We start from the raw sequence: 22,877 nt of genomic DNA, 5'->3' as shown, positions 1-22,877 counted from the left end.
TGAGTGGTGCGTGATGAGGTTTGTGTGTTCTTTGTGGGTTTGATTGTGTTGAGTGTTGAGGTTTGTGTGTTCTTTGTGGGTTTGATTGTGTTGAGTGTTGAGGTTTGTGTGTTCTTTGTGGGTTTGATTGTGTTGAGTGTTGAGGTTTGTGTGTTCTTTGTGGGTTTGATTGTGTTGAGTGTTGAGGTTTGTGTGTTCTTTGTGTGTTTGAATGTGTTTAGCGTTGAGGTTTGTGGGGGTTCTGTGTGTGTTTGGGTGTGTTTTGCGTTCATACTGGGTGTCTATTGTGATGTGTTTGCTGGGTTTTGTGTTGAGTTTGGGGGGGTTCTGGTTAGTTTGGGGGTGTTCGTGCTGAGTTTGGGGGTGTTTTGGGCTGAGTTTGGGGGAGTTCTGGTTAGTTTTTTTTCTGTGAATCTTACAGCTGCCGAACTTGAGGGGACAGGCGTGGGCGTCCATGGGGAAGTCCTCCAGATGCATGGGGCACTCCGCATGGATGGTCAGCCTGGGGGAGGGAGGGGCAGGAGGGGGAGGGAGGGGGAGAGATGGAGGGAAATAAATGGATAGTAAAAATTCAGAAACACACAGCATAAATTAAACACAGTGTTCTACCTTCCTATCAGATTTTGCTACCATGTGGTTCTGCGCATGACGATCCGCGGTGCAGTAGTGGTGTAAAATACACATACTGTACCCCTGAGATCCCCAATAAGGACGTCATAATACAGTATCAAAATACACTGTGACCATGGAGTGAGTTCTGGTGTAGAACAAGGTGATCCTATGGTGGGAGCATCGTTTGATGGAGGACACTGGTCTACACAACACTACTCCACGTACACTGTAAGAATACGGGAGGCATGTTGTGCCTTTATTGGAGTTTTGCTTTGAAGGTTTAAGTCCCGTCTGTTTCAGGGTGCGGTGGGTATGGAGGAGGTCCAATCCAACGGCCCGCCAGGTGAGCTCCCCAAGGTGAGCCCTACGGTCGGCCGCTGGGGCGGGGGTGTCGGCCGACCTCCCCGGCCTCCTCCCTGCCCCCCCCCCGCTCCACCTGGAGGGGAGAGGGCGGCCGACACCCCCGCCTCCTTCCCACCCCAACCCCCGCCCCCCCCCGCTGTCAGTGGAGGAGGGGGGGGGGGCAACACCCCAGCCTCCCCCTGTCAGCCTCCTCCCTGCCCCCCCCTCTCTGTGGAGGTGGGGGGGGAGCCGACACCCCGGCCCCCCCCTGTCAGCCTCCTCCCTGCCCCCCCTCTCCGTGGAGGAGAGGCTTAGCGCGTTCTCCGGCGCTGTGCCGCGTTCGGGAGAGGCCGTCAGGAGCCTTAAATCCGTGTCTTACGGCGCGGCTGTCTCCCGGAGAACCTCAGATCTGGGATTAATGCGCCGTATGGAGGCGCTCCTCGCTGCCGCCGTCGACGCGGCGGCGTTGTCAACGCGGCGGCGTTGTCAACGCGGTGCCGTCCTCCGTGAGCTTTGTTTCTCCAGCGCCGCTTTGCATCAGAATTAAAAGGAAATCTTTTCTTGCAGATTAACCTCCGAACCGGGACGTGCTTCGGAGCATCAGCCCCTGATTGTGACACGCAGCGGAGGGGGGGGGGGGGGGGGGGGGGGGGGGGGGGGGGGGGGGTTGGAGGTTAAATAAAGATTCAACATTTAAAGGGGACATATCATACCACCAGGTGTGAGTGTGATTAGCCTTACATGCCGTTTTGAAAATCTGCCCCATATGACGTCACTAGTGGGCGTGTCCACCTAGATGTGTGCTGATAGATCAGTCTACCAGCCTACCCAGTGGACTGAAGTAAACGTTGCTCATCTATCCAGCACAGATCTAGACACGCCCACTAGTGATGTCATATGGGGCAGATTTTCGAAACGGCTTGTAAGGCTAATCATGCTCACACCTGGTGGGATAATATGTCCCCTTTAACAACCCGCCCAGAACAACAACAGACAGTATTGGTTCTGGCTTGATTGGACGACCTGTAATTACAGAGCTGCTCTGATTATCTATTGGACCATTACAAACCTGACCGCAGAAAAATTATGCACGATGGGAGGGTCACCTCATCATGAAGGGGGAGAGAGAGGGGAGAGGGAGAGAGAGAGAGAGAGAGAGAGAGAGAGAGAGAGAGAGAGAGAGAGAGAGAGAGAGAGAGAGAGAGAGAGAGAGAGAAGAGCAAGAGAGAGAGAGAGAGAGAGAGAGAGAGAGAGAGAGAGAGAGGGGGAGAGAGAGGGGGAGAGAGGGAGAGAGAGAGAGAGAGAGAGAGAGAGAGAGAGAGAGAGAGAGAGAGAGAGAGAGAGAGAGAGAGAGAGAGGGGGAGAGAGAGGGGGAGAGAGAGAGAGGGAGAGGGGGGGGGTTGAAAATGAGAGAGAGAGGGGGAGAGTGAGACAGAGGGGGAGAGCGAGAGGGAGAGAGGAAGAGAGAAAGTGATGCAGAGGAATCGAAATCCGTCCAAATATGAAGAATAAACAATAATTCATGATCACATCTCATCCAATACAAGAATCACTTTCAATTAAACGTTCTCCTGTCTTTTATTCTGAGTTGCTCCACAGCAACGATGCCCACTACACCACCCACTACACCACCCACTACACCACCCACTACATCACCCACTACACCACCCACTACACCACCCACTACACCACCCACTACATCACCCACTACACCACCCACTACACCACCCACTACATCACCCACTACACCACCCACTACACCACCCACTACATCACCCACTACACCACCCACTACACCACCCACTACATCACCCACTACACCACCCACTACACCACCCACTACACCATCCACTACATCACCCACTACATCACCCACTACACCACCCACTACACCACCCACTACATCACCCACTACACCACCCACTACACCACCCACTACATCACCCACTACACCACCCACTACACCACCAACTACACCACTACACCTTCACTACACCACTACACCATCACACCGACCACTACACCACCCAACACACTACAGCACCCATTACACCACCCACCACACTACAGCACCCATTACACCACCCACCACACCACCCACTACACCACACACCACCCACTAGACCATCCACTTCACCCTCTGCACCTCCCACCACTCCACCCGCTACACCACCCACTACACCCCCAACACCCACTACACCACCCACTACCCACTACACCACCCACTACACCACCCACCTCCCACCACTCCACCCGCTACACCACCCACTACCCGCTACACCACCCACTACACCCCCCAACACCCACTACACCAGCCAATACACCACCCACCACCCACCACCCCACCAACCACACCACCTCACCACACACCACACCACCCACTACACCACACCACCCACTACACCACACCACCCACTACACCACACCACCCACTACACCACACCACCCACTACACCACCCGCTACACCACACCACCCACTACACCACACCACCCACTACACCACACCACCCACCACACCACCCACTACACCACACCACCCACTACACCACACCACCCACTACACCACACCACCCACTACACCACCCGCTACACCACACCACCCACCACACCACCCACTACACCACACCACCCACTACACCACACCACCCACTACACCACACCACCCACCACACCACCCACTACACCACACCACCCACCACACCACCCACTACACCACACCACCCACTACACCACACCACCCACTACACCCCCCAACACCCACTACACCACCCACTACCCGCTACACCACCCACTACACCCCCCACTACCCACTACACCACCCACTACACCACCCACCTCCCACCACTCCACCCGCTACACCACCCACTACCCGCTACACCACCCACTACACCCCCCAACACCCACTACACCCCCCAACACCCACTACACCAGCCAATACACCACCCACCACCCACCACCCCACCAACCACACCACCTCACCACACACCACACCACCCACTACACCACACCACCCACTACACCACACCACCCACTACACCACACCACCCACTACACCACACCACCCACTACACCACACCACCCACTACACCACACCACCCACTACACCACACCACCCACTACACCACACCACCCACTACACCACACCACCCACTACACCACACCACCCACTACACCACACCACCCACTACACCACACCACCCACTACACCACACCACCCACTACACCACACCACCCACTACACCACACCACCCACTACACCACACCACCCACTACACCACACCACCCACTACACCACACCACCCACTACACCACACCACCCACTACACCACACCACCCACTACACCACACCACCCACTACACCACACCACCCACTACACCACACCACCCACTACACCACACCACCCACTACACCACACCACCCACTACACCACACCACCCACTACACCACACCACCCACTACACCACACCACCCACTACACCACACCACCCACTACACCACACCACCCACTACACCACCCACTACCCGCTACACCACACCACCCACTACACCACACCACCCACTACACCCCCCAACACCCACTACACCACCCACTACCCACTACACCACCCACCACCCGCTACACCACCCACTACCCACTACACCACCCACTACCCGCTACACCACCCACTCCACCACACACCACACCACCCACTACCCGCTACACCACCCACTACACCACCCACTCCACCTCCCCCCCTCCCTGAGGCAGCCCGGGGGCTGCCTCAGGGAGGCTCCGCCCACCTCATGGTGTACAGCAGCGTTCCGTTGTCCACCAGCCGGAGCAGCTTGTTGGGCGTGGTCATGTTGTGGGCCACGGACTTCTTCCCGTTGTGGAAGAAGGTGTCGGGGGTCCAGATCTTGCTGGCCAGCAGGTTGTTGAGCGGCAGCACCTGCATCGGCCCGTCGAACTTCAGCCGCTCGTCACGCCAGCTCTGGCGGAAGAACACGTCAATGGTGTACTCCTGGGGAGGGGGAGAGAGGGGGGAGGGCGAGAGAGGTAAGGAGGGAGGGGGAGAGAGGGAGAGAGAGAAAAAGATAAGGAGGAGGTGTAGGAGAGAGGGGGGAGAGGGAGGGGGAGAGAGGGAGAGAATGATAGTGAGAGGGAGAGAGAAAGGGAGAGTGAGAGAGACATTAAGAGAGAGAGAGGGAGAGAGAGAAGGACGGAAGGAGGGAGAGACAGAGTGGGACAGTGAGGGAGGGGGGAGAGCGATGGAGATGGGCGAGAGAGGAACGGCCAGTGAGAGAGGGAGGGATGGAGAGGAAGAGAAGGATAGAGAGAGAGAGAGAGAGAGAGAGAGAGAGAGAGAGAGAGAGAGAGAGAGACAGAGAGAGAGAGAGAGAGAGAGAGAGAGAGAGAGAGAGAGAGAGAGAGAGAGAGAGACAGAGACAGAGAGAGACAGGCAGGGAGATACAAAACACAGAGACAGTGTTGGGAGAAAGAGAGCGAGTGCGAGGGGGAGGACAGTGAGATGGAGAAGGAAGATGAATGAGGCAGTTGCTACGCCAACCCTCCATAGAGCTGTGAAAGCATCTTTATTTCAAAACGATTTTTAATGGATATCAGCAATTCTGAGTGAGGGAAACTTTCATCATTGTGTACTTTTTGATGTGCAAAGTACGACTTAGCTCCTTGGAGACACAACAAGTATACCATAAAAACGGATGAAACCCATCCCATCAGGCTTCTTAAAGCAGGGCCCGGTGCGCTCCGAGCGGACAGCGTTCTCCAGCCCTGGGTCCCAGGCGGAGGTGGATCTGGGAGCACGCCCCTCTCTCCCGCCACGTCTATCGAGCCGTACAGGAGCAGCATGTAGCCCTGCAGCCGACATGGGAGCACGTCGATACGACGAGTCCTGGAGCAGCGCAGCATTGAGCGACGCCGTGACCCCGGGCGTCCCATTACTGTCCTACACGCGCCCCGTCACAGAGACATCCCATCTGTCTTCACCTTACAGCGGGCCGCGGCCGGGCAGCCGACAGCCCCCCGACGCACACGCCCTCCCCGCGGAGGGACGGGGCGCGCTAATTAACCAAGAAGTAAGTCCACCCCCCCCCCGCCCCGCCTCTCTTTCTGCGGATATTCTGCCTCTTTAATTGCCATTCTCTCCCGTGGCCAATTCTTCACTTTTATCGTCTTTTTTCCTCTTCTTCTTTTCCGTTGCGGGAGCCGGCTCCTCGGTGGTGTTTAGCGGACCCCAGCAGCAGTATTAACTTGTTCTCTTTCATCTGTAATGATTGAATCACATGGAGATTAGCCATAAAGCCCATGCCTCTGCCATCAAAGAGCTGTGTGGGGCTGCAGAGCTGTAGTACACGGGAGCTGCTGGCCCAAGACGGAGGGAGCTTGATGCTTCTCAGCCTCCCTCTGTGTCTCATTGTGGTCATCGTGTACAGTACACAGAGCTCCAGCCAGGAGCTGGGCTAGGAGGCTAGCAGGATATGGATGTACTTAGCCCTCAAGGTATTGGGGGAAACAGATGTGCTGACTAACATCAAGAACTGTCTTTGGGTTATAGTTGTCCTTGTTACCCAGCGGCATTATCTGTTTGGCTCTAATTTCATTGTAAACAGTATCAGCAAAAACCGGCCAATGACGAGTCTCATTGTGTCTAAGTCCCGCCTCCTTATTGCTAACGGTGTTCAGCTGCCGTTCAATCACAGCCCAACAAACCACTGCTCCTGTGAGAGAAGGTCCTACAGAGACGGGTGAGTTGGCCATCCTATGTTATGTATAATGTGACTTGCTATACATTATATTGTAACTTCACGTTATTGAAGATAAAAAGGACCACTTATTGGATGTATCTGCTGGAAGTTGATGCAACAATAACTTTTTGTTGCCCCCTGTAATTTATTTCCCTTTGACTGGATTAGTAAATCATCTCATTTTCGTTATTCAAACGTGACATGAGGTACGAAATCCGTCCCCTCATTCCAGCGCATCACGGCTCGTGGTGCGTTCAGTGTACCAGATAGACGTGGGACAAACCGCTCTCCGGGAGAACATACTGCAGGTCCGGGCCGCTCCGCAGCCAGAGAGCGAGGAGGCCAGCTGACCTTCTCTAGAAGCTTCTAGAACCATTCTGGGGAAACCATGACAACCAGTGCAGCGTAAACACAGCTGGTTGAAGCGCAGAGGGTCAAAGGTCACCACCATCCAGAATGGGCCCAAGGCCTCCCATGTTACTGCTGCAGCTCTCTCTCTCTCCCCCTCTCTCTCTCTCTCTCTCTCTCTCTCTCTCTCTCTCTCTCTCTCTCCCCCCCCCCCCCCTGCCCCGTGGGTCAGATGAGCGGGGGGGGGATGGAGGCCGTCTAGAGGCTGCCCATCAGAGCGCTGCAGAGAGACGTCCTGGTTCAAGGCCCTGGACGGCCCCCCCCCACTGCAGTACGGCGGGGAGGGGAGGGGCTACATGGGGAGGGGCTCCCAAGGGGAGGGGCTACATGGGGGAGGGGCTACATGGGGAGGGGCTACATGGGGAGGGAGTCCCTAGGGGAGGGGCTACATGGGGGAGGGGCTCCCCAGGGGAGGGGCTCCGGGCCGGGGGGAGCAGAGCTGCTCTAGAGGTGGGGCGGGTTGCCTTGGAGCCGGTGGGTTGCTGGTCCGACCCCCGGCTCCTCCAGTGAGCTGGGGCCGTCACGGCGTCCCTGAGCGCCACGCCTCACCCCGACGGCCCCGACGGTCCGGCTGTCGCCCTGAGCGCTGGACCCCGCCGTCGGGGGGTGAATGTTTGCATGAATGGGTGAATGCCATCGCAGTGAGTAATGTGTTGCTCTGAGCGGCTGCCAGTTAGCAGAGTACCGTATGACCACCGTCCGTTCACCGTTCCGGGCGCCGGGCCTGTCCCAGTCACCCCCAGCGTGGGGAAGGGGGAAGGGGACCATGGGACTTATTGGTGCCGTTGATCCAAACATATCCTTAATTTATTGAGACAGGTTGGCTCTCTCTTCCACCCTCTCATCTAGTTTGACCGGACCCTCTACGGGGTGCTACAGAACCTTTAGAACTCTCCGTGACCACTGTGTCGTGTCATGTGATGCTCTTGCGTGTGTCTCTAAATAAACTGTTCCATGTCTCAACTCATTCCTCGGTGGTACCGCGGCTCTATTTGGTGTTCTGGGAACGTGTGTTGGCACCTCGGGGTGTGAGGGTGAGACTCTGGTGTTTAAACACAACAAAACCTGCTCTCTGAGGTGTTAAAGTGTTTCACATGATAAACAGAAATCATCAGCGGTAGCCATTTTGATTCTGCATTCCACTGCATTTGTCTGACTGACATAAAGGGGCGGGACTTTGGAGCTCAACGCATCTGCTGCCTACCTAATTACTCTGTGACATCGTTACAAAATCCATCCCTTTGGACATCACAGTGAGTTGTACCGGGGTCTGTCCATTATTGCTGTGATGCTCAGCCTCCAACTGGCTGCTGGGAGAAGAGAGAGGTAAGGAAACGCCAACAGCATTGACCGGCATACGTCCACTTAATCTCACTCTAGAACAAATTTAACAAATTGCAACTTTTAAGGATCATATTGAGCGACTGACATGTGTGCTAATGTGTCGTGTGTTAGCTGTGCGCTAACTGGCCCGTGTGCTAGCTGTTCGCTAACTGGCCCGTGTGCTAGCTGTGTGCTAACTGGCCCGTGTGCTAGCTGTGCGCTAACTGGCCCGTGTGCTAGCTGTGCGCTAACTGGCCCGTGTGCTAGCTGTGCGCTAACTGGCCCGTGTGCTAGCTGTGCGCTAACTGGCCCGTGTGCTAGCTGTGCGCTAACTGGCCCGTGTGCTAGCTGTGCGCTAACTGGCCCGTGTGCTAGCTGTGCGCTAACTGGCCCGTGTGCTAGCTGTGCGCTAACTGGCCCGTGTGCTAGCTGTGCGCTAACTGGCCTGTTTGCTAGCGTTGCGCTAACTGGCCCGTGTGCTAGCGTTGCGCTCACTGGGCCGTGTGCTAGCTGTGCGCTGACTGGCCCGTGTGCTAGCGTTGCGCTCACTTGGCCGTGTGCTAGCGTTGTGCTCACTGGCCCCTGTACTAGCGTTGCGCTCACTGGCCCCTGTACTAGCGGTGTGCTAACCTGTAGCGGGCGTGGTAACGGAGAGTAAAAGTTCAGTCAGTGAAGTTCAGTATTTGTGTTTTGTTGTTGGTTGCAGGTTTCAAGGGAAGGGAAGAGGGGGGGGGGGGGCTTATCTCTGAAAGCGGGGGCGAGGAGGCCACTGCCAGCGGTGCGTTCCCGAGCGGGAGGATGGGGCCAGCGGGGGTGAGGCGTCCAGGGGTCAGCTCATTGGGACCGGCGGCCCGCTGGCTCTTCAGGGACACAGTGATTGATCTTCCTTGGAGAGGGAGCCTGCAGACCACCGCTCCCACAGACCGCCTAATGAAACCAGGGAGGGGGGCAGGAGTTTGACTATCTAACCCCCCCCCCCCCCCCCCCGGTGAACCAGAATAGAAAGTGACACTTCATTTAAACTCATCTTAATAAGACATTCACGTCACCTGAATGACTCCATAACTATCGGGCCCGGCCATGAATAGTAATCTCATCCCCATTCACCACCTAATTAGATACCTTATGCTATAATTATGTGCAACTTCCACGTTTCTGCTCATTCTGAGGCAGGCTCCTTGACTGTAAAATTTATTCTGATCTCTGAACAGTTTCATATTCTTCCTTAATGCAACTTAATTCTTTACAAATAATCCTAGGTTAACGGTCTAATGAGTGTTTTCTAGCGAATCGACCAGCTCAGTGTCTCTGTTGTCACGGTACCCAAAGGCACTGGGTTTGATATCTACGTTCTGTAGGCACTTCTGTTCAGCGATCCTGACTCTGCAAGGATCACGATTGGTGTTGCCTCTATATTGTCTGGGAGTCGACTCGAGATATCTTCAAAAAGCTGTGAAAACAACGAAGAACGTCTGAACCCCGGAGAGGATCCGTGGCCGCGGCCGCTTCCTGTCACAAAGGAACCACAGGAAGGATCTGACGCCGCAGCTGTCAGACGCAAGCAGATGGAAGATGAGATATCAAAGCAGTGGGAGCTGCTGCTGTCGTCTGCAGGTTAACGGAGAGGGGGAGGGGGGAGGGCCGAGGGCCACAGCCCACCCAGAGCGAGGGCCGAGGGCCACAGCCGACAGAGAGTAGGTGCAAGGGCCGAGGGCCACAGCCGACCCAGAGCGAGGGCCGAGGGCCACAGCCGACCCAGAGCGAGGGCCGAGGGCCACAGCCGACCCAGAGCAAGGGCCGAGGGCCACAGCCGACCCAGACTGAGGGCCGAGGGCCACAGCCAACAGAGAGCGAGGTGCAAGGGCAGAGGGCCGAGGGCCACAGCCGACTAGAGACCACTGCAGTCTCCGAGGGCTGGGACTTTGAGTAGCGTAACTTTCTAGGACGGCTCTGGATTGGAGCAGAGGGAATGTGAAGTGCTTTCGGTGTGTTGGGGACTGGGCTGCAGTGTCACTGGAGCCAGTGGGATTAAAACAAAAAGACTGTCATACACTGCTTGATTATGAACAATGTTTTGTTGGTCAACAAAGTAATGAGCAGAAACAAAAGAAGCCTCAGCTTCTATTTTGAACCCCTGTGGCACTACAATATGAATACTGTTGATAGATTATAATAGTGTTCTATTATGCCAAAGGATAACCTTTGTGGTCGGCTGTAGATGAAGGGGGGTTTGATCTGGACTAATGAGACATGTTGGTACATGAGAAACTATGAAAACACTGATCTAGTGGATCGCTGGTTTGATTCTGAACCAAAAGGGTTTTGGTTCACTCTCTAATGGTCACGGTCTACCTGTAGCAAGATGTCTTATCCCCTACCTAATGGCCTATCTCTCTACTGTCTAACCCTTACCTGCTCCTAATGACCTGTCTCTGTACTGTCTAACCCCTACCTGTTCCTTAATGACCTGTCTCTGTACTGAGTAACCCCTACCTGCTCCTTAATGACCTGTCTCTGTACTGTCTAACCCTTACCTGCTCCTAATGACCTGTCTCTGTACTGTCTAACCCCTACCTGCTCCTTAATGACCTGTCTCTGTACTGTCTAACCCCTACCTGCTCCTTAATGACCTGTCTCTGTACTGTCTAACCCCTACCTGCTCCTTAATGACCTGTCTCTGTACTGTCTAACCCCTACCTGCTCCTAATGACCTGTCTCTGTACTGTCTAACCCCTACCTGCTCCTTAATGACCTGTCTCTGTACTGTCTAACCCCTACCTGCTCCTTAATGACCTGTCTCTGTACTGTCTAACCCCTACCTGCACCTTAATGACCTGTCTCTGTACTGTCTAACCCCTACCTGCTCCTTAATGACCTGTCTCTGTACTGTCTAGCCCCTACCTGCTCCTTAATGACCTGTCTCTGTACTGTCTAACCCCTACCTGCTCCTTAATGACCTGTCTCTGTACTGTCTAACCCCTACCTGCTCCTTAATGACCTGTCTCTGTACTGTCTAACCCCTACCTGCTCCTTAATGACCTGTCTCTGTACTGTCTAACCCCTACCTGCTCCTTAATGACCTGTCTCTGTACTGTCTAACCCCTACCTGCTCCTAATGACCTGTCTCTGTACTGTCTAACCCCTACCTGCTCCTTAATGACCTGTCTCTGTACTGTCTAACCCCTACCTGCTCCTTAATGACCTGTCTCTGTCCTGTCTAACCCCTACCTGCTCCTTAGTGACCTGTCTCTGTACTGTCTAACCCCTACCTGCTCCTTAGTGACCTGTCTCTGTACTGTCTAACCCCTACCTGCTCCTAAGAGGTAAGGAACCCAGAACCTCCGCGGTCGAGAATCAAACCCTTCCAACTCGGCTATCTTACCCTAAAAAGCAATCGCTTCACTATGAGGGCCTTCCTTAAACATAAACTGTTCCTCCTACCACTAAACAATTCTGATAATGGCTTCTGTAAATGCAAATGTATTCCGCTAATCAGCCCGAGACGATGAATGCTTTATTTGCTCTAGTTTGTTGACGAGGTAGTCGTCTGTTTGTTCCTTCTGTGTGCTCGGCGAGCGTCTCCTGCCTTCAGAGCCAGGCGAGGCTCTGCGTTGTTCCCATTATCTCCTCCTGCTCCGAGGTGCGGGGACGCTCCGCCGCCCGGGAGTGGACACGCTCCAGAGACCCGGAACATTCCAGGAACACAAAATAAAGGAACTCAAATCAACAGGAGCAGCAGCGTGGGCCAGTCAGTGTTCACGGGCGGAGCTCTGGACAACACAGATCAGTAACCCCGGGAACAGCTAACACCGGGGAGCAGCTAACCCCGGGACACGGCTAACCCCGGGACACAGCTAACCCCGGGGAGCAGCTAGCCCCGGGACACAGCTAACCCCGGGGAGTAGCTAAACCCGGGACACAGCTAACCCCGGGACACAGCTAACCCCGGGGAGCAGCTAACCCCGGGACACAGCTAACCCCGGGACACAGCTAACCCCGGGGAGCAGCTAACCCCGGGACACAGCTAACCCCGGGACACAGCTAACCCCGGGACACGGCTAACCCCGGGGAGCAGCTAACCCCGGGGAGCAGCTAACACCGGGAACAGCTAACCCCGACCGGCTTGGAGATGTTAACCTCCGTACCGGGACTCAGCGAGAGGAGGCGTCGTGGCTCAGACCTCATCTGGGGCCAACGTACGAGGCTAGGGGCTCGGGGTGTTGGAGCTAGAGACTAGGGGGCTACGTATGAGGCTAGGGGCTAGAGGCTACGGGCTAGAGGCTAGGGGCTAGAGGCTAGAGGCTAGGGGCTAGGGGCTCGGGGCTAGGGGCTAGAGGCTAAAAGGCTAAAGGCTAGGGGCTAGGGGCTAAAGGCTGTTGATGAGGCTAGCGGCTAGAGGTTAGCTCTGAGTGTTAAATAGGGAGAACGCCCAGGGAAATAATAATGATGGAGACACAATTAAGACGCACTTAATGTGCGTAACTAAGGCAACCAACCGACGCTCGGCATGCTCGGAGATGCCGGGCCTCCGCCCACGCCTCCGAGTGGACCCCGCCGCGAGTCATAACGTGTAACCATGGCGGCGCTGACCTGAAGGGAACAGTAACAAGCATCTATTGAGATTATTCATTTGGAGGACATGAAGGGCTGGGGGCTGCTGGGGGGGCCGGGGGGGGGGCTGAGGGGGACTGGGGGGGGGGCTGAGGGGGACTGGGGGGGGGGCTGAGGGGGACGGAGGGGGGCTGGAGTTGGCCGGGGGCGGCTGCAGGAGAATGGTTTTAATTCCTCCCCCTCCATTGGCCGACTTTGTTCCCGTGGAACGGACCCAGGTTGGCGTCCCACAGGGAGACGATGTAATGGATGCAAAACGCCGCCGCTCTGCTGCGGACGGACCGGGGGACGGACGGGGGACGGACGGGGGACGGACCGGGGACGGACCGGGGGACGGACCGGGGGACGGACCGGGGGACGGACCGGGGGACGGACCGGGGGACGGACGGGGGACGGACGGGGGACGGACGGGGGACGGCCTGGGGGACGGACCGGGGGACGGACCGGGGGACGGACCGGGGACGGACCGGGGGACGGACCGGGGACGGACCGGGGGACGGACCGGGGGACGGACCGGGGACGGACCGGGGGACGGACCGGGGGACGGACCGGGGGACGGACCGGGGACGGACCGGGGGACGGACCGGGGACGGACCGGGGGACGGACCGGGGGACGGACCGGGGACGGACCGGGGGACGGACCGGGGACGGCCTGGGGGACGGACCGGGGGACAGACCGGGGACAGACCGGGGGACGGACTACAGCGTTGGGGTTCTGTGGTCCTAAGGCTGGTCTGGGCTTCAACTGGGTTTGATCACTCTTGTTGTTGGGACATAGTCGCTCATATCCATCCATCCATCTCTCTCTTTCTCTCGCTTGCTCACTCTCTCCCCCTCTTCTCACTCTCTCTCCCCCCCCCGTTCTCACTCTCTCTCCCCCCCGTTCTCACTCTCTCTCCCCCCCCGTTCTCACTCTCTCTCCCCCCCCGTTCTCACTCTCCCCCCCCCCTGTTCTCACTCTCTCTCCCCCCCGTTCTCACTCTCTCTCCCCCCCGTTCTCACTCTCTCTCCCCCCCCGTTCTCACTCTCTCTCCCCCCCGTTCTCACTCTCTCCCCCCCCTGTTCTCTCTCTCTCTCTCTCTCTCTCTCTCCATAATCTTTTATTTGACATTTGTGAAAAACATACTCCTACCAATTCCGGTGATTGTAAAGTCTGCCACAACTGTCGTACACTGTAACCATGGAAACAAACCAACTCCAAAAACACACACACACACACACACACGCACACACACACACACACACACACACACACACACACACACACACACACAGCTGGACTCTGTGGGAGGAAGAGCGGTGGATCTTTTCCTCGAGGTACTCGTGGGGAACCGGGGCGGTGGCGGCTCTGTCAGACCGGCCAGACCCAGACTCCCTGGGGGGGGGGGGGGGGGGGGGGCGGGCGGTCTGCAAACAGGACGATTGATCACGACCTCATATTTACTCTTAACCTGATGCAACTATGTGGCAACAATGAGCAGGGGGGTGTTTCAGCAGCAAAGCCCGTTTCTATCTGTATTATTTATCATTTCGATCTCTTATTCATACTGTAGTGGAGGATGTATACGTTGTGCTTATTAAGTACATCGTTTAGGATCCATATCACGAACCTTAACCGACGGCGTTGGGCTCTCCTACGCCGTCGGTTCTCCCACAACGAGTAAAGCCTCGTAGTGGGGGTTGTCTCGGCCATGGTGGATAATGAATGAGGAAAGAAATGTTGTTCACAAGCGAGCCGTTCCTCCGAAATATTCTTCAAAATGCTCGCTTGCCCAAACGCGTAAACGAGTCATACCTCTGCTCGGGGTCAGACATGCTGGATGACTCAGCATGTCTCTACTGGTGAAATGGTTTGACTGGTTTTACTGCGCTTTCAGGGCAGCCTATAGGCACTAAGTGCTATGCTAGGATTGGGATGGATAAAGATCATTACCTTGTTTAGTCATGCAGGTAATTCGTATCTTTCTGTGGGAACATTTACCTGGGACGACGGTAGACGGATCTCCTACTACACAGCATTACAATGTCCTCTCTCTCCTTGTGGCGTTCTGCTGGAGAAACTAAACCGACGAGAAGGAGACGCAGTAATGACTAGAGCAGCTCCTCCATAATCAATAAAGTGAACAGCGATGCTGAGTCCATGCGCTGAGGATCCTGATTGATATCCTGTTGATCAGAACGGAAGTGCCTTGTGTTTCCTCGTGGACTCAGCAGCTCCCTCGGCGTGGGCGGAGGTGCTGAGCAGCGTCTGAGTGTCCCTCCACCCACAGCTCCGTCACCCCAGTGGGACGGAGCCGTCTCCTACCCCAACCGGTCGGAGGTTTAAAATGGCAAGGCATTCAAAAGTTGAGCAGGTCGAGAGAATGATTTGAGGAAGGTTAAATGTGCTGCAGGTACGATTTAAGAGCTGTAATTGTGAGAGTAATTTGATGCCTGGAAATCCAGACCCACATCTAGAAAGCTGTAGGGTCTGGCAACGAGTAATGAAAACACCAAGCATGCATTTTCAAATATCACTGCACGCAATTGGATAACACCACGACCAATCAGAAGAATACAAGGGGTGACGTATCCTATCAGATACACCGATGTGATTGGTTAATGTTCTGGGCCAGGGAAATCGGGGAGTGAGTATATTGCTCGTTCCCAGAGTGACTTGCTGAGAAAATTCAAATTGTGCTCTAGCGAGAACTCCAGGGTACCCTATCAGGGAATCTCTTCCCTGATTGGTTCAGTTCAGAGTATCCATCTTGTCTGTCACATGTGAACACAGCCTTATCATAGAGGGAGCAGAGGGAAGTGACATTTCTTTGGGTTGTATCTTCCAATATTCCTCTCCAACATAAGATAGTGTTATATTAATCCAAGCTAGGAAATTCAGTGGACAGAAAATGTGTCTGCACAGAATGAGTTGATCGATAGGAAAACAGACAGGGGTAGAGAGAGGTGGGAGGGAGAGAGATGTGGGAGAGAGAGAGATGTGGGAGAGAGAGAGATGTGGGAGAGAGAGCGAGAGAGAGAGAGCGAGAGAGAGCGAGAGAGAGAGAGAGAGAGAGAGAGAGAGAGAGAGAGAGAGAGAGAGAGAGAGAGAGAGAGAGAGAGAGCGCGCTCACCATGTCTGTGTCGGACACCGGTCCGAAACTGGTGACGTAGATGTTGGTCCTCACCTCCGTCACGCTCTCTGACGGCACCAAAGAGAGAAAGAGAAGGGGTGGCGTCAGGAAACATCCACACTAGGTCACTTCTTAAACAACAAGACGAGGCTCACGCTGATCACTCTGTGTTATTTGCATCGTCTAACGAGCGACTCTCGAGGGATGCGATCAACGAGTTAATGCTGGACAGAAGGTTGTTCAAACCCAGCTGAGCGGAGGAGGGCCTCCGGCGGGCGGTGCTGCCGTGTGAGACGTTCCTCTGGTGCTCAGAGGTCAGCTCCATGTGCAGACAGTACCCCAGAGCGGCAGGGAGGAGCCGAACGTCCCCCGCAACAACAACAAACAGAAACAACAGAGGAGGTTCAGCGTCCCAGAGGAGTATTCAACAGAGCCGTCAGTGACGGTCGCCAAGGACTCTGTAGACTGTGATCGATATCCTCAAACAAACAGAGAAAAGCTAACAAAGCCACACATCTTCAAGGACGAGAGAGAGAGAGAGAGAGAGAGAGAGAGAGAGAGAGAGAGAGAGAGAGAGAGAGAGAGAGAGAGAGAGAGAGAGAGAGGGGGGAGAGAGAGAGAGAGAGAGAGAGAGAGAGAGAGAGAGAGAGAGAGAGAGAGAGAGGGGGGAGAGAGAGAGAGAGAGAGAGAGGGGGGAGAGAGAGAGAGAGAGAGAGAGGGGGGGAGAGAGAGAGAGAGATGGTACTTGATATGGTTTCCCAGGCACAGCTTTTGTCTCCTACGAGAGAAGCTAATGGTAGCCACGGCACAGGCTGGTGTTGGCTGGGTGGTGTTGGTTGACCTGTGGCAGAGTACAGCCTGCTACACCACTCAGCCAGACACAGCGCTATAATGACAGCCAGCGCTAATTGGAGCTCTCCCATTGGCCAGCCTGCTCGGAGCCCCCCGGGGCCCTATTGGCTGGGGAGCTAGGCTCCTAGCTGTCCAGAACGGACTCCAGTTATCATCAGAGACGAGCGGCTGGATGTGGGGCACACAGCGCCTCCCATGTCGACAGCATGGCCGACAAGAAGATGGGTAGAGAGCCTTTCAAAAGAGTCCCGAAGTCCCCTGACCGGATACCAGTTATGTTAGAATAGTATTATTGCTACTTAAAAGCTGGGTTTTAATTTATGATAATTTGCACAGGTTGAGGAAAGGTATGTTTGTGTAAAGTAGCTCTCTGGCAAAATAGAACGGCATAAACACAAACCGAAACACAAATGAATCCAAACGAGTCCTGTAGAGCCGTCAATGCAGAATGAATATTTAATCTCCTAACAAGAGATCTACTTATTAAAGGGGTATTAATCCTGGAGCAGGTCGATGGAAAACAACGAGAAAGCACTCGTTAGGGGAACGGCCTTGAGTTCAATAGTCTGTGATGAAAGTGGACTGGGAACAGCAGACTGGGAACAACAGAGTTCAATAGTGTGTGATGAAAGTGGACTGGGAACAGCAGAACACAAAGAACAGGCGGGCAGCGGTCATGTGCAGAGGACGAGGCCCGGAATAGACCGGAATATAAAACAACCAGGCTGTTAATGGCATTAGCTCGACGCTCCTCTGGAACCCTTTGGTGAATCATTTGGCCCATGATGTATGATGGGGAAATGGGTTCATTTCATGGATTTACAAAAACACAGACAAGTGTAGCAGCTCATGAACACGCCAGCTAGCAGGCTCACTGAGCTCCTCAGAACCGGTTCATCTCTCTGAGCTCCACAGAACCGGTTCATCTCTCTGAGCTCCTCAGAACCGGTTCATCTCTCTGAGCTCCTCAGAACCGGTTCATCTCTCTGAGCTCCTCAGAACCGGTTCAACTCTCTGAACTCCTCAGAACCGGTTCATCTCTCTGAGAACCTCCTCAGAACCGGTTCATCTCTCTGAGAACCTCCTCAGAACCGGTTCATCTCACTGAGCTCCTCAGAACCGGTTCATCTCTCTGAGAACCTCCTCAGAACCTGGGCTCAGGGGGTGAGGGTGGAACCGGACCAGGGGGTGAGGGGGGACCCGGTCCAGGGGGTGAGGGTGGAACCGGTCCAGGGGGTGAGGGTGGAACCGGTCCAGGGGGTGAGGGGGGACCCGGTCCAGGGGGTGAGGGTGGAACCGGACCAGGGGGTGAGGGTGGAACCGGTCCAGGGGGTGAGGGGGGACCTGGTCCAGGGGGTGAGGGGGGACCCGGTCCAGGGGGTGAGGGTGGAACCGGTCCAGGGGGTGAGGGTGGAACCGGACCAGGGGGTGAGGGTGGAACCGGTCCAGGGGGTGAGTCTGACGGAGCTGGCCGCTGCCTGGTGGGAGCCCTCCCTGAGTGTGCTTGGAGACGCCGGGGTTAACCTGTGCACTGATTGCTCCGTGTGCAGCAGGTGTGTAGCCTCAGTCAGCCCCAGAGGCCAATCAGTCTCACCAGGTGAGGCTGCTGAAACCAGTCATCATCCACACATGCTTTACAAACGGACGAACAAATGCTGGGGTTTGATTAGGGATGATCAATTTATTATTTATTATTCATTAATTTAACCTTTTATTTAACCAGGAGAAGTCGCAATTGTTTTCCTGTTGTCTAAAATACTATTCTGAATCCTCCTTTGTGACATCACACATGGGACCATCCTTCAGGATGTGTGATTGACAGATGGACCCTCCAGTCATCCCCCCACCCCTCAGTGTTGGACCCCCATCTGGCAGGAGACTCACCCCTGTGATGCCTCAAATTGGTCGATTTCAAATGTCTTGTCAACCTTATCGACCTCCAGCCTGGTGGTCAATTGGGTCCCTTTAACCTTTGACCTTCACATTGGAACACAGAGAAAGCTTCTCAGCGAACATCTGAAAGAAAGGGAACGGGCTCAAGAAACGTGTTTTCTTTCTGCGTTGACCACCAAAATTCTCTCAATAAAATTCACTATAACCCGTTTTAAAAAACAGTCAGGTAGGGACAGATGAAGAGGAGGTCCCGGGAACGTCTGGAACGTCGGTAACGAACGCGTGAGCCGCAGAGACGAAGCACACATCGTGCAAACGGCAGCGTCTCGGGGAAGGAGGAAAAGTGAAGTAGTCTCCAAGTCACAGGGAAAGACTCCTGTGACAACTTGTTATTCTTGAGGGTAGAAATCCATTATTCATCTGAAGCGCTTGCTCCAGATATGGCTCCTGTACTTCTGGGAGACATTGAATATTTTTATTTAGCAGTCAAATCAGTATGCATTATTAAGGACGAACATCCTGCCGTAACGATCACGCCACCGTCACGCCACCGCGGGTCGGGCGCAGCGGGAAGGTCGCCACATGTGTGTTCGGGGCGCGGCAACATGAACGTTGACATGGAGTTATGTGTTTGGAGTGTAGAGAAATAAAGATATAGAATAGGCGGCGTTCCAGGAAACTATTGCAAAAGGATTTAAAACCGCCCAGCGTTTTCAGGCTGAACCCCGTCTCTCAGGCTGGGTGAGTCTGCTCCAGGAGGAGGCCCTCAGCCTGGGGGAGTCTGCTCCAGTAGGAGGCACTCAGGGCTGGGTGAGTCTGCTCCAGTAGGAGGCACTCAGGGCTGGGTGAGTCTGCTCCAGTAGGAGGCACTCAGGGCTGGGTGAGTCTGCTCCAGTAGGAGGCACTCAGGGCTGGGTGAGTCTGCTCCAGTAGGAGGCACTCAGGGCTGGCTGAGTCTGCTCCAGTAGGAGGCACTCAGGGCTGTCTGCTCCAGTAGGAGGCACTCAGGGCTGGCTGAGTCTGCTCCAGTAGGAGGCACTCAGGGCTGGGTGAGTCTGCTCCAGTAGGAGGCACTCAGGGCTGGGTGAGTCTGCTCCAGTAGGAGGCACTCAGGGCTGTCTGCTCCAGTAGGAGGCACTCAGGCTGGGTGAGTCTGCTCCAGTAGGAGGCACTCAGGGCTGGGTGCTCCAGTATGAGGTGTGTCTGAAGTGGTTGGCGGTGGAGGCGGAGGGAAAGGAGGGGAGCGGTGAGGAACAGCAGCTCAGAGGGAGATGACAAGATGGGCACATGCCACTTTTTATCTCTTTGAACAATCAATGTAGGCTGCGACCCATTATTTACGACGCCTCACAGATCCATTGTTCGCAAGAATGAAACCCTTGAGGACTGACAAAGCAGGAGATAGAGAGAGTTTGTGGAGTCAGGCGACACGAAGGAGAGGGAGCGGCCGTTTGCTCTTTGCTGCCTTTTACGCGCGATGAAGCACATAATGCGAGTTCACTTAAAACAGCCACGGCAGCAAACACTGGATAAAAGGAGTCGACGGCTCGCTCCCCTGCCGCGGTTAAGGTTAGGGTTTAAGGTTTGTTAGACATAATACGAGGAACAAGTGAGGAACAGCTCTGCTTTAGGACGGCCTCGTGTTCTAAAGCAGACCTCTGTGTAAAAATAGAAGTGCGTGTTGGTTTATGACTTGCAGAACAGTTTGCTCTCCCAGTTGAGCAAAGAACGCTTTGTTTCAGAAAGAGTTTGAAAGTTACGGCAGGCAGCGTGGACAGGCTGTAAAATGCTTGTCAAAACTGATTTATTATGTTGATTATGATGATACGATTTTAGAAGAATAATCCAAAATGGAAGGAAACATGGATCAGAAGATGTTGTTATACAATAGTACACAATGATATTCCAAAGGGAGAGAGGTATTTGACTAAATATTGCCAGTGAACTATTTGATAAATAAAAACAGTATAGGGTCTCAAAATGCACTGCAATTGAATGATCGGATGATGGAAAGGAAAAGATCACTCTGTCGCTCAAACTGTAATCAAATCTGCCAACAGAACAGCTGAGAGATCACACTTAAGTGGTGGCTATTATTTAAAATGAAAAGCTTGCCAAGAAAGACGTGTTACGCCTCTAAGCCAGCTGAGCACTGATGATCTAAGATCCAAACTCTGCCTGGGGGTCTGTGGGTCTGGTCTGGTCTCCCTGGGGGGTCTAGAGGTCTGGTCTGGTCTCCATGGGGGTCTGTGGGTCTGGTCTGGTCTCCCTGGGGGGTCTAGAGGTCTGGTCTGGTCTCCATGGGGGTCTGTGGGTCTGGTCTGGTCTCCATGGGGGTCTGTGGGTCTGGTCTGGTCTCCATGGGGGTCTGTGGGTCTGGTCTGGTCTCTCTGGGGGGTTTAGAGGTCCCTGGGCACTGAGGTCTAAATTTGCATTCAGAGCTCAGGAAATGGCAAAGCCTGAATGTGATTGGCTCACAGAACAGGGAGACAGGGTTTTGATTGGACACAGCTCTGACGCTGAAGGCTGATCGATTCACTACAACTGGTAAAGGGGTTGCTGATTGGACGCCTGGCCCAAACGCTGAAGTCTGACTGGCTCACTGGCCCAGGGGGCTGGGTGGAGGCGTGGCTCACCTCCGAGGCCGGGGCGCAGCCGGTTGTCGTACCCGTCTAGCAGTCTGTCTAGGATGCGGGTGAAGATGGTGATGTTGTCTTTGCTGTCGTCGGGCAGAGGTTCCCGATGCCCCGTCTGCGCGCTGAAACCAAGACACACGGTGAACAAACACAGTATAACCGGCATAGGATGTGAACTTATTGATAACATTACTGTAATCACTATTGAGTTGCATTAACTACAGATTTGTCCAGGTTATTCGAAGCTATGCGCTAGTTTACATGGTACGCACTGCGACATTCATAATTCAAATGTCAAATGCAAATGTCATTATTTCCCAAAATGTAAAAATACAATTTCATCGCAAAGTGGATTTACCCAAAGACTGTTTTCTAACATTAAACATTCAGCATATAGAGTTATTCTAATAAGGCTAACCGCAGGGACTAACGACACCGAAACGCACACGCTTAGCACGCCGGGGGAAACATGCTACATAAAAGAAACCAGAGCACACTTATTTTCCCAGTTTTACTTCAGCAAAATGTCTATGGCAACCTGGAATAAAAAGCTAATTATGTCCCTATAATAAGCATAGCCTTAAGAATTCTTTAACAGAGTAGCTCCTTTTAATTTTAGCAGTTTGAATGATGTTTTTTTTCCAGGAAATGATTTCCTCTTTTCTAAGGAAGAGGAATGACACTCAGACAGCGCTGTGGTCAGACCAGCTCAACCCCCCCCCCCCCCCCCCCCCAGAGCGCCACAAGGGCCAGAGCCAGAGATAGCTAAAGGTGCTACGCTCGCCAGCTAATGAGAATTATCTTTAATTAAACCCTGATCCTCAGAGGGCTGGAGCGCTAACATCCAAGCAGAACCTCCCGTATCGACACCCTGGCCTTAGCTCCCATCCATGTGTAGCATGACTGAAGCTAACTGAACTGCTAGCACAGACGTTGCGATAATAGATGGTCAGCCCAGGTAATAACCATTAGCATCGGCTAATCAAATTAATTCCCCCTCCCTAAGGGGGGGATGGTGCGGCAAACATAATGAAGGGAGGAGGTTTTAATATAATATGATTTCAATTATTACATCCATATCTGAAACGGCTATGTTAATGTTAACTTGTGTATTCACTCGCTCTGCTTTCAAGGCTGTTAGTCATTGTTCCTCACTCCTCGTCCTTCCAACACCTCTCATTGGCTCTTTGTCTTCGTTCAACACCGCTCATTGGCTGTTTGTCTTCATTCAACACCTCTCATTGGCTGTTTGTCTTCATTCCACACCGCTCATTGGCTGTTTGTCTTCATTCAACACCTCTCATTGGCTGTTTGTCTTCATTCAACACCTCTCATTTAGC

At 54.2% G+C, this 22,877-nt stretch overlaps 1 protein-coding gene across 1 annotated transcript in view; it reads right to left on the bottom strand.

The window, feature by feature from the left end:
- gabra3 (gamma-aminobutyric acid type A receptor subunit alpha3) overlaps positions 1-21,602 on the bottom strand; it is a 42,909-nt gene extending 21,307 nt beyond the window's left edge. The window contains 4 exon segments of the mRNA XM_030361292.1: positions 420-502; positions 4,737-4,957; positions 16,157-16,224; positions 21,538-21,602. Of these exon segments, the coding sequence (XP_030217152.1) occupies positions 420-502; positions 4,737-4,957; positions 16,157-16,159 (307 nt within the window). The 5' untranslated portion in view covers positions 16,160-16,224; positions 21,538-21,602.
- Positions 21,603-22,877: the final 1,275 nt, after the last annotated feature.

The sequence above is a fragment of the Gadus morhua genome, chromosome 7 (genome assembly GCF_902167405.1).
Source record: "Gadus morhua chromosome 7, gadMor3.0, whole genome shotgun sequence".
Classification (NCBI taxonomy): domain Eukaryota; kingdom Metazoa; phylum Chordata; class Actinopteri; order Gadiformes; family Gadidae; genus Gadus; species Gadus morhua.
The sequence above is the reverse complement of the archived record's forward strand: the minus strand, read 5'-3'. Positions and strand labels throughout refer to the sequence as shown.